At 35.0% G+C, this 15,808-nt stretch overlaps 1 protein-coding gene and 1 pseudogene across 1 annotated transcript; both read left to right on the top strand.

Annotated features, from left to right (window-relative positions):
- Positions 1-2,045: 2,045 nt before the first annotated feature.
- LOC113765868 lies at positions 2,046-5,975 on the top strand (annotated as a pseudogene).
- A 1,413-nt stretch (positions 5,976-7,388) lies between these two features.
- On the top strand, positions 7,389-15,178 carry LOC113764680 (3-isopropylmalate dehydratase large subunit, chloroplastic). The gene is made up of 15 exons (XM_027308647.1): positions 7,389-7,665; positions 7,803-7,937; positions 8,043-8,213; positions 8,587-8,739; positions 8,865-8,933; positions 9,033-9,149; positions 9,782-9,856; positions 9,987-10,064; positions 10,170-10,265; positions 10,465-10,514; positions 12,151-12,205; positions 12,517-12,648; positions 13,282-13,329; positions 13,430-13,588; positions 14,663-15,178. Exons 1-15 carry the CDS (start codon positions 7,618-7,620, stop codon positions 14,801-14,803), a joined length of 1,527 nt encoding a protein of 508 aa, XP_027164448.1. The 5' UTR covers positions 7,389-7,617; the 3' UTR covers positions 14,804-15,178.
- The last annotated feature ends 630 nt before the right edge of the window (positions 15,179-15,808 follow it).

The raw sequence follows: 15,808 nt of genomic DNA, 5'->3' as shown, positions 1-15,808 counted from the left end.
CCTTTTGGTCTGTGATGCTGTCTAAAGGTGTGTTGAGGGCTGGCATTGGTGGTTCAAAGTAAGAACTATTCCATTGCACTTTATACTTTTGGTTGTCCTGGAGTGTCTCCTTGTTCTTACGGGTGCAATAATTGAAAGAATTAGAGGAAGATTTAACCGGGTTCATGGCATCATGCCACCCGAAAGAATCTATGGCACCCACTTATTACATACAATAATATCAAGTTTTTATTTTTCAAATTATATACCCACTATATATTCTTTATGGGCATCCATTATAAATTGTCGCCGCGCGACGCGCGGCCCATGCCTCCTAGTATCATTCTAATAGTCAATAAGTTACGCTGCTCCATAGAAACCGGATAGGGGCATTGCTGGAAGTTACACCAAAATCGTTTGAAATTCAGACACTGTTGAAAATAAACACAACTCCCGAAGTGCGACAATTATTTCGGGACGGAGGGAGTATTATATAACCATACTCTCACATAATAAATGGGAAATTTGCCAAATTGATCCCTAACATTTATACAAAAAACTTTTTTAGTCCCTAACATTTAAAATCAGTCAGAATAGTCCTTAACATATAGAGGTGTCAAAATGGGTGATTTGGGCGGATTTGGGTTGGGTAAAATGGGTAATGGGTATAAGTGAGTCAACCCATTTATACCCATTTAATTAGATGGGTATAAATGGGTAAGTCAAAAAATGAATTGGGTAATCCAATTACCCATTTATAACCAATTTATTTTGATTTTTTATGAATTCATTTAAATTCATTTTTGCAAACTAAGTTATCAATTTATACCGCTCTTTATACCCATCATTAGTTTTAAATATTTACTTATAATGTTCAATGAGTCTAATTATCAATTTTTTTTTCATTTATACTCTATTTCACAAAATTATATATTATTTAATAATTGAATAATAAGAATATAAAAATTTGAACTAAGTACTATAAAAGTTAATATAAAAATTTAATCCAAAAATTTTGAACTCCTAATAATTTTTTCATATATAAATTTAAAATTTCATTTTAGAAAGATAAGAAAAGAGGTTCAAATTTATCATAAATTGGTAATGCCGAAAAATGAGCAAGTTAACAAATTAAGAGAAAATAAAATAATAAAATAAAACCAAAAGTTAGTTAATATCATGACAAAATGAAAAATTTGAAAAAAAAAAAATGGGTGGGGGAAAGGAAGAAATTTAAGGGAAGAGAATTCTAAATGGGTTAATTGGGTTTGATGGGTTACCCAATAATACCCATTTATTAAATGGGTATTATTGGGTAACTCATTTATACCCATATACAAAAATTTAAGATACCCATACCCATCTATTCATGGGCGGGTATGGGTAAATTTAGTTAAATGGGTTGATTTACCACCTCTATTAACATATAAATTATGATCCATTTTTGTCCTAATGCTCGTATTTGCTTATTTCTCCAATTAAAAATAGCACGCCTTTCTCACGCGCATATTTTCAAGGGCAAAACTGAAAAACACTATTGTTTTCAGTGTAAATGTGGAATTGAAGGTTTTGCTACTGCTGCTTCAGTATATTCTTCTCAAACTGAAAAGCACCCGCGTCAATTTGAGGCTTGATCCCTCCAGCGGTGTGGCTGCTGCTGTTGATCCCCCAAGGAACCACCACCATTAAACCCCGCGAGCTTGATTCCGTCACCTTTCCGTTAAAGTTATGTGATCTGACAGCCAAGGAACCACCACCACCCTCTTTCTAGCAGATTGTGCAGGAGGCGAAGCCTGGGCATCAAGATCGTGGGTTATGGTGGGCTGCAGAAGAGAAGAGAAAAGAGATGACGTGGAAGATAATTTGGGTTGAGGAAGCGAAGGGAACAAATATTACAATGGTTTTGGAAGCGATGCCAAAAGTCTCGAACTTTCCCGATTTTTTAGCAATTACTGCCCATCCCTCTCTTCTTGAAGTTCATTAGATTTATGTGGATTCAGGGTTGAGGAAGACGACGAGACGGGGGGCTTTGGGGGTGGGATTGGGGTGGGGGAAGTGGAAAGGAGATGGATGAGGAAGAAAAAGATGATGAAGATTTTTGGGGTGACAGTGAAGAGAGGAATCCAGTAGATCTGGGATTTGAGAGCTGTGGTTTATCTTCTTGTTCTTGATATTGTTCTTCATCGGAAAAGGTGTAGTCCGCTAGCAAAGAGTCCATGACCAAAAGCAAAAGGGGAGAAAAGCCCTAATTTCAGAATATAGAAAGAAAAATATGCGAAAATGTTGTCCTTGACAAAGGGAGATAAGTTTGTGTTTTTCAGTTTTGCCCTTTAAAATATGTCCACGTGAGAGAGGCGTGCTATATTTAGTCGAAGAAATGAGCAAATACGAGCATTATGACCAAAATGGATCATAATTTATATGTTAAGGACTATTCTGGCTGATTTTAAATATTAGGGAGTAAAAAAGTTTTTTGTGTAAATGTTAGGGATCAATTTGAAAAATTTTCCCATAATAAATCATAATAAATAGACCAATTAGCCCCTACTAATTCTATTAAAGTTTTTGACTAATTTGCCCCTATTCATTATTTTAAAAATTTTGACTTACCTCTATTAATTGATTTAAAATTTTTGGCTAATTTGCCATACTAACATCATAATAATGGAAGGGCTATATTGTCCTTGGACTAAATTTCCCTTACTAACCTTATTTTCTAAACGAAATTTATATAAATATATAATCTTATTAATTGGACTTTAAGAATAAAGACTTTAATAATCTCAAACTCGATCCAAAGAAAAATCTTCTTTATTTGCCTGAGTTCGTCTCATTGAAAACTCTTAAATGAGTTAGGTTTTAATCGATTTAACCTTAATTTAGCCAAAACTTAGCCCATTGCTTAATTGAATTTCAAATTTAGGTTCAAAAGCTTGATCAAAATCTATTTTTAAGGGCCCGAATGAGCTAAGTTTGAATGAATACGAATTTTTATCAAAACTTTTGATTTACTTTATAATTATAAAGTTTTAAACTACTCTATTTTAATAAATTTTATAAATATTAAATTATTTATTAGATTATTTTATTAATAATATTAAATTATTTTTATTAATATTTTATAAAAACATTAAATTATTTTATTAAAAAAAATCTACAAATTTAAGGAATGCTTTGGTCATTAAAATAGTAATTCTTCCTCATCCAATCTCCAACCAAACACAGGATATGATTATTTTCCAATATATCCTATCCAATCGAGAATCAACCAAATACTAGATAATTTGGATTATTTATCCAACGATGACCCAACTCACGATTAATAATCTGAGAAAGAGTCATCCCATCTCATCCAGTCCGTGAACCTTATTTTACCGCTCTGACAAGATTATGTTGCAAATCTATAGGTACCGGATCGTGTCAACCCGACACCCAAAAGTCAGTCAAATTTTTTTTTTAGCTCTGACACCGCTGCCGGGCTGTGTCAGCCCAGCAGCGGGAAAAATATTTTTTTAAAAAAAAAGTTGTCGGCTGCCTGGTTGACAATGCCTGGTAGCCGACAACTTCTGCAAAAAAGCTGAGAGCCCGGTAGCCAGTCTAATTTTTTTTAAAAAGAAATTTTGCAAACTCTCCACTTTCTGAATTGAACAATAGGTTACGTCTACAGTGGAAAGTTCACTTTTCTGCGCATAAGAAGCAGAAGCAATGCAAGGAGGCCAACTCTACTATATGGAGACGCATGAAGAAGTATATTCGGGCACCGGAGAAAGTGAATTATGCATGGATCAAAAATGTTATATATTTTAAAATCACAATAAAAGTTCTCTTAAAAATTTATTCATCATCTAATGTCCAATACTTATAGTTGATAAAATAAAATAGTTAATTAAATATCCTATTATAATATAAGTAACTATATGTCATTGAGTCGAATGAATAACATTTTCTTTTTTCTTTTTTGGGCATTTCAACTAGTTGTCTATTAAGTTTCAATTGAAATAAAGATTTTATAATTATTTAAATTATTCAATAAAATTATCAATTTAAGATGAACATAAGTATAGATACATTAAATTGTATTATTGAAATATTTAATTTAATATGAAGGAAAGACAAGAAGAAATGGCAAGAAATTTTTTAAAAATTCATATAAGTTGGGTACAAGTAATTATTCTCTCAATTATCCATCAAGTTGAAATACTTTTATTGTGATTTTAAAATATATAACATTTTTGATCCATGCATAATTCGTTTTCTCCGGTGCGCGAATATACTTCTTCATGCGTCTCCATATAGTAGAGTTGGCCTCCTTGCATTGCTTCTGCTTCTTATGCGCGGAAAAGTGAACTTTCCACCGTAGACGTAACCTATTGTTCAATTCAGAAAGTGGAGAGTTTGCAAAATTTTTTTTTAAAAAAAAAATTAGACTGGCTGCCGGGCTCTAAGAGCCCAGCAGCCAGCTTTTTTGCAGAAGTTGTCGGCTACCGGGCATTGTCAGCCCGACAGCCGACAACAGAGCTAAAAAAAAAAATTTGACTGACTTTCGGGTGCCGGATTGACACGGCCCGGTACCCATAGATTTGCAACAGAACCTTGTCAGAGCGGTACATGTCCGAATTTTTTTTTCTCGACTATAATCTGAGTAATTAGCTCTTACAGTGCCAGTTTCACCCCTTCTTTGTCTCTTTATCTATTTTTTTGTTATAGTTTTATGTTAAATGTAGTGAGAAGTTTTGGACTCGATATCCAAATTTAAAATATCTTTGTGTCTGGATAGAAGATTTTTTGAAAAAAAAACATTTAACTATTATTTCTTGATATATGTGTAATAAAAATGTAAATTAGAAAATATCATAATTTCAAGGTTTTTTCTTTTTTTGTTTTCACAAGTGATCGCTCATCCAAACAAAACAGGCTAACAGTTGAATCAAACATAAATGCGATAAAATAAAAAAAAATTTCCGAGTAATCCTTTGTCCAAACAAAACAGGCTGAGAATTGAATCAAGAGCACTATCCTCATGCAAATAACGAACTAGTTTGTGTTCAAAAACATCTTTTTAAGGAGAGTACTTTTTGTTTTGAACATAACGGAATACAGAAGAAGAAACAAGGATCAGCAGGACAAAGCAGGAGAGGAAGTTCATCCTCACAATGATGAAGAAGACATCGAAAGCTTGCGTGGTTCCAGATCTGCTTCTATCAAAGTGGAAACGCAAGTCAATTGTAAAATTTGCGTTGACTATCCTCACGAGTTCACAAGCTATACTCATTGTCACTTGCAGCCTTGGCAAGAATATCCGGAGAAATGAAGGTGTTACTGATGATCGATAATTAACAGGTTGAGTACAACGCTGGATGAAGTTAGTGTTTACCCTATTCCTGCTGCTCTCTACCCTGTCAAGAGTTTATTGCACCATTACATCTTTGCATATGTTGATGCTCCGGGATGCCAGATACTGAAGAATTTTAGCATTATCAGCACCAATGTTTAAGCGAGATTCAGCGGGCTGCTTTTGCGCACAACTCAACTGAGCAACTTAATCCTCGATCGTCTCCTCAGACTTAATAAAGAGGATGGCCTTGTTTGTGCAGGTTGGTTGGCTTGGCTCGGCTCTTCGAATCGAAGTGGTTTTGCTGGAGTGTACACAGAGGCTGCTATCATTAAAAAACGACCTTCAATGCGCAGAACTTCTGGTTGTGCGTCTTTGGAATGGTCTTCAATGCTATTTGCAGTACTGACTGGTTCAAGGGTTTTGATGCAGTGGCTAACAAGGGATTCTTTCATGGATATTCATTAATTACAGTTCCCATGATTCTCAGCCATGCAATGCTACTTCGGTTTACTCTACTTCGGTTGCAATGCTGTCAAGTACAGCAGTTGCGTCTGTAGTTTTATTTGGATTTCACCTCTCTCTTGCATTCTTTTTTGGTTCCATTGTTGCTTCTGTCTCAATACATTTACATTCTGTTGGGAACCTCCAGCAGCGGCAATAATGATTTTTCACCATCTCAGCCTGCTCTTATTTAGGCCCTAATATATATTTTTTTCTAGTTGTTTAATTACTGACCAGATAATCAGATAGCATCCATCAAATTTCTCCTTTAATTCTTTCTTTCTTTCTTTCTTTCTTTTTTTTTGTAGATTTTGGTTTTGATGCTGGTTCTTCATTTTTTCAGTTGAACTTTTTGATAAGAAAAAAGAAGTTTTTTAAGTGGAGTGGTACTAATTTGGAAAAGATAAAGATTATGAATGACAGACTCATGAGTTGGAAAATCCCAACTCATGATTTACCATCCCAAATTTTCAGACAGGTAGTTTCTTTAAAATTAAGAGATCTATCAAGTAATACATCAAGTAAACAAATATATCAAGTAAATGTTACCGGTTTGTTCTTTAACTTAGAGCTCCATCTTACAGAAACAAAACGAAAAAAAAAAAAGGAAAGAAGAAGAAATATTTCAAGCAAATATCTATAATTTTACTACTTCCCAAAAGAAAATAACACTCAACGTTACTACTTTCCTTTTTCTAAAGTTATACATTAAATTAGATTAGAAACACTCAAGAGTTAACAGAGAAATCAACCCGAAAGCAATATAGGAAAACCCACAAAGAATCCACGTTCAGCCAATTGGTCAACGTTGTTGCTTTCCAAACTCAATAATGTTAACCCTCAACGTTACTACTTCCCACAATTTCATTGCACATTATACTAGTTTTATGTCTCGTATCATGCACGTGAACTACAAATGATCAAAAATAATTTAAAATTTTAGAAATAAAAGAAGAATTTAAACATTTAAATTTGTGTCTCGTACTATGGTGGAATTTAGAAATTTAAATTTAAAAAATAATAATTAGAATTAAAAGATGAACCAAACTATTCGGTACTATAATCGAATTCGGCTTAGTTAGAGTTCATTCGACCTTAATTCACCAACTAGTCAAATCCAAACTTGAACAATATTTTATATTCGATTACATTTGAATTCGATAAATAAGTTCGTTGAATCAAACAAGCTGTTTGAACATTAGGGTGTTCGACTTGATTATAATTTATTACACCCCTAAAAAAACTATTGGATAACATCGATCAAATTTATTAAAGAATAAAAATTTCAATAATCTGGAGAAATGACAAATGGAAACGTTCCTGTAACATCTTAATTGATAGATTTGCCATATTACTTGAAAGTTGGGTGCTTAATTGTTAATTTAGGCTGAAATAAAAAGATTGAGCTTGAGTTGAACACACGAACACCTTGAAATTAAAGAAAAGATAATAAAAGAGACACCGGTAGAGTTAAAGGTGGCATGTTTTGACAACAAAAAAAAAAAGTAGAGTTAAAGGTGGCATGACCTAAGTGAATCCAATAACTCACGACCACATTTCACCGCCGTGGCCCATCGCTGATTGATACGCGAGTCACGTAAGTCAACACCAGTTCAATACGCAGCCGCCATCAAGAAGTGGGGGAAAAATTAAAAGAGGAAAATAGAGAAATTGAAGAACAAATTCTGTTTACACTTTGGTTCCTTCTTCCTCATCCACCGTTTTCATATTTCCGTATACCTAAAACAGAAATCTCAGCAGCCAAACAAAGAAAAGTGAAGATAATTTCTCAATCATTTCCAATGGCGTCTTCTACCATTACCTCACCCCCTACACCTTTGATTAACAAGGTATATTTCAATTATTAGGCGTTGAATTGAATTAATAACCGGAAAAGGCTTCATTTTTTTTGCAAAAATCTATGTTCTCCCCTGATTTTGTGAAGGACTGATCTTTTTTGTGTTTTGGGTGACTTTGGAGTTAACAGAAAGATGCGGGCCTTTCAGCTTTCTCCTCACAAGCCTCATTTTCTGTTCAAAAATCCCAGAAAAGGGTCTGCAAGAAAATTGTGTCTGTAATGGCACCTCAGCAGTCTGAAAGAAGGCCTGCTACCACTGGTTCAGTTGGGTTCTCTCTTATGTAATTTAATATAATATTTTGTCAAATGGGTAGCTGAATTTGATGGATTTGTGGTAAATTTTGTCATTTTTTTTCTGTCCTTCTTAAGGTCAAGACCGGGATGACCATGACTGAGAAAATATTCGCAAAGGCTTCTGAGAAATCACAGTTGAGCCCTGGTGAGAATGTCTGGGTCAATGTTGATGTTCTGATGACTCATGATGTTTGTGGACCTCCTGCTATTGGAATTTTCAAGAGAGAATTTGGCGAAAATGCAAAGGTATATACTATGAACTAAGCAGTTTATCAATGATTTAACTAAAATTAAACATCTTTTTGCTGATTTTCATTTTGGAGAGCTATTGTTTTCTTGGAAGCATTATGGAATTGAATTGATTTGGGTTGAATTTGTGAATTGAGTTATGTCAGAGTATGAATTTGTTGATTGTTTGTTTGTTTAGAAGTGCCATTGGGTTGAACTAATTGTTAATAGGCTAATGTTTAGGATTCGTTATCAATAATGGCAGAGTACCTAGCGCAAGTATTGAGGTTTAACTTGATTAAACTTGAGTAAAGTGGAATTAGATTCTTGTCTTGATTGGATTCATGTCCAACATCTAACCTATGATCTTTTTTCTGTCTCCCACTTAAAGGTCTGGGACCGTGAAAAGCTTGTCATCATACCTGACCACTACATATTCACAACTGATGAACGAGCAAACCGTAATGTGGGCATCTTGAGGGATTTCTGTAACGAGCAAAACATCAAGTACTTCTATGACATTAAAGATCTTGGCAATTTTAAGGTATGTGTTTGACAGTGATGCAAAATGGTATGTCATAGAACAGAAGTTGATATTCAAGTGTAATCTGCTATAAATATATTTGTAGTTGTAATTGTAATTGGTTTCTTGATGCAATAACTTTACAGGCTAACCCTGATTACAAAGGTGTATGTCATGTTGCTCTTGCTCAAGAAGGTCACTGCAGACCCGGAGAGGTTCATATTTGCCTCCTTAGTTGAATAGATTTTGAAAAGATTCAAATGTTTTTGCATGGTTGCCAACATCTTGTGCTTGTCTTCCCTTGTGGCCTTCAGGTCTTGCTGGGTACAGACTCGCACACATGTACTGCTGGAGCATTTGGGCAGTTTGCTACTGGAATTGGTAATACTGATGCTGGTTTTGTGTTAGGCACAGGAAAGCTTTTGCTTAAGGTGAATCATCTTTCTGTTGCCTGATGTTTATAATTCCCGATTGCACTAATCTCTGTGTGTGCGTCATCTAGTTTGTTATTAATGTCATCATTGTTCAGATGCTACCATGCGTCCTCCTGAGAGGCTCGAGTTTCCTTGTCTTAGCTTCCTACTCTTTCCTGAGAAGAGGGGTTCTAGGCTCACCCATAGTGGAGAGTCTTCACCACCTGTGGAACTGCATCAGTTTATTTTTACATGCAGCGAAGCTCATTAAGTTCTAAATAGGTTATATACGTCTTCGATGATGATTGTGGGGTTTCACGTTCATCTTCATTGGTGATTGTGGAGTTGAGTTCTAGATAGATTCTATACTTTTCGAGATTATTAGCTGTCTGTGATCAAGTGAAAGCAATGTTAAGATTTTCTTCTGATGGAGATTATATTTAACTTCTATTTTCTCCATCTTAGTCCGTATATTTTTGAATTATACATGTTGCAGAGAAGCATCTGCGTGCCTACTGATGCTCGCTTTTTTCTGTTTTTGAAAAATTTGCTCATTTCTTTAGAGTATATCAGTTTTTATGCATGCTGTATTTACTATTCTTTTTAAATACCTGCCTGCATGATCTGTACTTTTACATGTTTGATTCCAGGTGCCTCCCACTTTGAGATTTGTTATGGATGGTGAAATGCCCGATTATTTGCTGGCAAAAGATTTAATTTTGCAAGTAAGTTTTCCTGGAACATACGAAGTAGTTACATTACACGGAATCAGTATGACATTTAAATTAGGCTGATCCTGGTATCTTCCATTTTTTATGGTATAAAGTCTGACCACTTATTGATCTTCAATTGTAGATTATTGGTGAGATATCTGTTGCTGGTGCAACATATAAATCAATGGAGTTTGTTGGTACTACCGTGGAAAGTTTGACTGTGAGTTTCCTTAACCTTGCTTTTGACATAGATCATTCTACTTTGCTTGATTGGTTATCTATCGGTGTGATCAAGTTTGAGCTGTTGTTACTTTGTATTTCATAGATGGAAGAAAGAATGACACTGTGCAACATGGTTGTCGAAGCCGGGGGCAAAAATGGTGTTGTTCCAGCTGATAGCACCACATATAAGTACCTCGAGGTAAGAATGACATGTCATTTCGATGACCCAACCTCCTGCAGCACCTTTCTTCTTATATTTTTTTTCCCTCTACAAGAGTCTAATTTCTTCTCGGGTTTTCTAATTGAAAACATCCATGGTTATTGTAATCTACAAAATAAAGTAGAACCTTTGCAACTGTTTACCCAACTTATGAACATTTTCATTCTTGTTGATACAGGACAAGACATCTGTGCCTTATGAGCCAGTTTACAGTGATGAGCAAGCAAGGTTAGCATGTTTTGGAAGTTTTAGGATTGCTGCTAGTGCTAGAAATTGCTGCATTTGCTTTTGACTGCCTTTCCTTTGTCTACTTTGTGCAAGTTTAACAACAGTGTAAAATAAACATGTCAGACATGAATTGCTAGTGAGACTATTTTTTTTTTTTTAACCTGAGCTTACAAGATCTCTGGTACAGCCTCTGGTGTTGTGCAGGAAGAATTCAGAAAGGCTGTCATTAACTTAGCCATGTATACACACACACATCACATATACATGCATATATATATGTACACACAGACACACATGTACATATACATACATACAGAAAAGAGAAGTCTTCATGCTGGTTTAACAGACACACACACAGTGTGTGAGTGTATATACACATGCTGGTTTAACAGAAAAGAGAAGTCTTCAAAGCATGCAACCTCAAGGAGCATCAAGAAATTTAATATGGGTTGATTGTTGTATCTTGGGCAGGTGTTGGGGAATACTTACTTTTTGTGGAGGGAAGAAATCAAATTTTGAATATATCTTTTCTGAATTTTAGCTTGTCATGAAAGAATATTAAAGTGAGGTCTTCATTGATTTACCATAAAATCATTTTCAGTGTACTTTTGTGTGTGCTTCCTGCCTTTTTGGTTAGTTTCCCTTATGGTTTAAGGTTGAATTGTTTGGGAATTTATGCAGAAAATTTAAGTTTGTATATTTACTACTCTTGGGGGTTGGCAAGGTTCTGATTTTCTGCTAGTCAAATATGCAATTACTTGATTGCTGTTAGACACATTAAAATACAGATAACAACCTTTAAGATCCAATTCATTACAAACTTGAATAACTTAACATGTTTAATAAGATTTAGTGGCTTACTTGAGGATCACTTGGGATTTCTTCTTTGTTGTAAGTAGGAAAATTGTTGGATTGTGCCTCAGTTCAAAAAGGTTGCAGGGATTTGGCCCAGTTAAAAGTATATAATTCAGCTATAGGTAGACATCAATGCTGTTTTCTCCTTGTCTGGGATTCTTGGATTAAGTGTCTTTGAATGTTCTGTTGTTGCTGCATAACATGTATCATTGAAGTCTAGACTGATAGCGATAGCTAACCATCTAAGTTCGAATTGGCATCTTGCCCTTAAATGAGTGTTAGACAAGCGAGAAATTTTTTAAGCTGCAATGGTTTAAGAAATAAGAAATGTTTGTTCCCCTTGACTTTGGTTAAGTAAAGTTTCTCGTACTGCCTGAAGTATCACCTGAGACCCATTTTAACCATAGTAAACTAAGAGTATAACTTAATGGTGTTATTAATGTGTTGAACAAAAGAAATATGTGTTGAACTAAGAGTGTAACTTATTAACCATAGTAAACTAAGAGTATAACTTATTACTGATATAAATTATTAATGTGTTGAACAAAAGAAATATGTGCAACGGACATCTTAATGGTATTATTTTTGTACTTGCCTAATTGTAAGGTTCACAAGTTAAAATTTCCAAGTTGTTGCATGTTACATCATGTGCTCGTCTGAGGTTTTGGCTTTGCAATTTTTTCCTAGTTTGTCTAGCTTTTGCTAATCAAAGTTCTGCTTGTTTAGATTGTTTTCCCATGCTAGCTTGAGTTGTTGCTAATCAGAGCTTTTCTTTGTTCAGATTTCTTTCAGAATATAGATTTGACATCTCAAAGTTGGAACCTCTAGTGGCAAAGGTAAGCGGTTTTTTTTTTGGCCACCTGATTTTCACAGTATGAACATTGCATGTATTTCTGTTTGTAGCCCTTGCATCCTTCATGAATACATGTTTCCTTTCTGAAATTCAATTCAAAATAGTTTAATTTTCCCCGGAAAATGAGGACAAAAACGTGGGTTAAGTGCTTAACAGCAATGTTTTGACAAGTGTTGATTTTGCAGAAAAGATTGTGGATTATATACCTGTAATGCCTAGAATGCATTGTCTTAATTCACAATAAGGTTTGTGCTCTGTTTCGTGCATTTAACTGTGTCATTTATGATTTTGCAGCCTCATTCTCCTGATAATCGTGCTTTGGCGAGAGAATGCAAAGACGTGAAAATCGACAGAGTGTACATTGGATCATGTACTGGTGGAAAAACTGAGGATTTTATGGCTGCTGCCAAAGTTTTTCTAGCTTCAGTAAGAAATTCCCTTCTGAATTTTTTATTTTTAGTCTTGGCTGAGAGTTGTCTTCAAAGATTGAGTACAATCAGTAGAAGAATGTTCGTCATCATTTACTAGGGATGCATCTGTTGCTTTAATAAGCTTCAAAAATCTTGTTACATGATCCTTTTCTGTAATCATTTCTACTTCTTGTATCTATCCATTCCATTACCTTTTGTGCAATGAAACACTTCAACTGGCTTGGAAGATGATATTGCATTTATTTGCTTGCTTCACAGTGGTGAGTTTGTTTTGGGGTCATTCAACCGCTGTACTATACCTTTGATTCTTCATATATGTTTTCTCCTCTTTCTTTTTGTTCTATCTTTTGGTTTGTTAAATGCTTCCTCAAATGGCTCATTTTGAGGACAAAGATTTTCTGCATTTATGATGCATGAGTTATGAAACTGTTTTCAGTTGGGTTGGCAAACTACTGATTGCTGTGTTATATCACATCTTATTATTTGCAAGTTTACAGGTTTGAAATATCTCTCCTTTTACCTGAATAAAATTGATGAGGAAAAAGGAAGTTAAAGTTCATTACTATCTTATCTGTTTTGGATGGGAACTATGTCCCTTTAACTCAAAAATCAATGGCACCTTTTGTAGGGAAAGAAGGTCAAGGTACCGACATTCTTGGTCCCTGCAACACAAAAGGTAAAATTTTGGCCAGAATATTGACACCTTTTATGTTGTGGGTTTGAATTTGATAAATGCATTTGGTTTATGCATTTGATTAATATTTCCCATTTCTCAGGTTTGGATGGATGTATATGCACTTCCAGTCCCAGGATCTGGTGGTAAAACTTGTGCTCAGATATTCGAGGAAGCTGGCTGTGATACACCTGCAAGTCCTAGTTGTGGTGCTTGTTTGGGAGGCCCCAGAGACACCTATGCACGCATGAATGAACCTCAGGTAAGTTATGCATATTTCTGTTTGAGAGACAATTGGCTTATGATAAAATATGGTTTACATACATTGATGAAGGATTTTCAGATGCCTACTCGTGTTGCTATTTTTCGTGCCATCTAAGATATCTTTCATCTCAGATTGAGTTTCCTCTTTCAGTGATGGCCTGCTTTTTCCTCCACAGAAGATTTTTGTCTTAACTGGAAATTTATAGAGTTTTGATTAGCCGACTACCAATGTACTCAAATGCTTGCTTCAAGTGCCCCACTTTGCCTTCATATTCTTTTTCCATCTCAAACATCATTATGTGTAGCTCCACTTTGTGTAAAGTTAAACTTCAAAGAAAATTTAGCATTGGCCGAAAATGACTGAGGGCTCAAACTTAAACCAGAGGAAACATATAAATCTGGTGATGTTGTCATTAAAGTTTGATGCATCATTAACCCATTTTTACTGCTTCTGATACTGAAATTACATCCCACGCATGTAATTTACTATCTATTAGAAGATGTTTTAGTTTGAGGATGGGAAGGATATCTGTTACCTATGGACATATGGGTGTAAGTACAGAATTAAAAAATGAATAAACAAATAAAGCACATACAGAGTTTGATATTGTTGATTGTATTGGTGCATCATGGACAGTATTTGACTGCCTTCATTGGCATATTTATCACGTTTGGTAGACACTCACAAGTATGTACAGTTAGCTTCAATTTTTTCATTTACTTCTGTTGTATGGCTAGTAAAAGATGTGTTCCAGAACTTGGATCTGAGGCACCATTTTTGTGTTATCATACATTTAATCTTTTCTTGTTACTAATGGCTATCTATGAACATCAGTTGAATTTCAGTGTTACTGTTCATGTGAGCTTAATCTTTGGAAAAATGATGTTGCATTTGGAGTAGATATGTGCTTACTCCATTAACATGTCATCTAAAAATTCACAAATATGTAGTTGCTCACTGCCTTAAGTGTTATCTTCTGTTATATTAATATTTATTGGTTGCAAAATCAGGGTCAGTCTCTTAACTCGCATTGTCACACGTAACCAGACACTTAAGATTTTATGATTGCAGGTCTGTGTATCAACCACAAATAGGAACTTTCCTGGACGAATGGGTCACAAAGAAGGCCAGATATATCTAGCTTCTCCATATACTGCTGCAGCATCTGCATTAACTGGCTATGTCACTGATCCAAGGGAGTTTTTGCAGTAAGTTTTTTTGATCAGTGTGTGCCATTGTACGCTGACAGCAACTTGATTCCTGGAACTGTAGCGTCAAAAGAATCCATCTGAAGCCTTGATAGTTTGTATGTTTCACTAGTAATTGTGTAAGGTTGTTAGTGTACTAGAAATGCAGGAGGACATATATCCGAAATCCTCGACAGCAGAATTTTGAGTTTCTACTGTCATGTTGTAAGATCAAATTTATAATGTAATTGTGATGATCAAGCTTGGGTGAACCTACATCAATAAGAGCAGCTTAATACTCTCTGGTTTGGCATCCTCATAAGGTACATTGTTTTGAGTTGTTGAGAAACAAATTTTAACAATTACATGAATGCCAGAGATTTAAAAGTTTCACCTGTAAGTTACTATAATCATGTGCATTGTTAACCCTTTTACGAGCTTTATAATCTTTTGTGGATTCAATTTAATACCAACAGTCAGGCATTCAGACAATGCAATGGTTAGCAGTGTCATGCTACTTAATGGCTAGGGAAAGAAAAGTTGCCGACTCACTATCTTGGATGAAATTTGCTGATATGCTCATGGCGTGGAATGAAATATGTTAAATTCTAGAACAAGCATTAGCAGGTCTTAGGATTATGCAAAATTGTGGTTTTCTTCTCATAGGGTTAGGTGAGGGAGACTGAGGCCATGCTTGGTCTGGTTTAACTAATAAATCCAGATGGCATTAAAGTTCCAATGAGAATACGTGTTTGTCTACAGTTCTTGGAAATGATGGGGTCTTAAACTTAAAGATCGATCTACTGCACCTGTTTGTTAAGGAAGTTGCAATTGCTACTTTCAATTGTTTGTAGGATAGCTACTGCATTTTGTGAGAGGTGTTAAAGTCTCGCTGTTCCAGAATTCTATATCTTTTCATTTGAAATCAAGAAGAAAGACTGGAGATCTCATATGGAGCAACGAGAATCATTATGAGCAGAGCTCTCCAAATAAGCAGCAATTCTGCCAGAAAATCAATGTTGTCTGCTTT

This window comes from Coffea eugenioides, chromosome 3 (genome assembly GCF_003713205.1).
Source record: "Coffea eugenioides isolate CCC68of chromosome 3, Ceug_1.0, whole genome shotgun sequence".
Lineage (NCBI taxonomy): Eukaryota > Viridiplantae > Streptophyta > Magnoliopsida > Gentianales > Rubiaceae > Coffea > Coffea eugenioides.
The sequence above is the reverse complement of the archived record's forward strand: the minus strand, read 5'-3'. Positions and strand labels throughout refer to the sequence as shown.

What these genes read in the sequence shown, in the direction of transcription:
- LOC113764680 (XM_027308647.1), top strand. Translation starts at nt 7,618, where the DNA reads ATGGCGTCTTCTACCATTACCTCACCCCCTACACCTTTGATTAACAAG. An exon ending in GTCACTGCAGACCCGGAGAG is followed by an intron (nt 8,934 to 9,032) that starts GTTCATATTTGC and finishes TGTGGCCTTCAG; the next exon opens with GTCTTGCTGGGTACAGACTC. An exon ending in CAAAAGATTTAATTTTGCAA is followed by an intron (nt 9,857 to 9,986) that starts GTAAGTTTTCCT and finishes CTTCAATTGTAG; the next exon opens with ATTATTGGTGAGATATCTGT.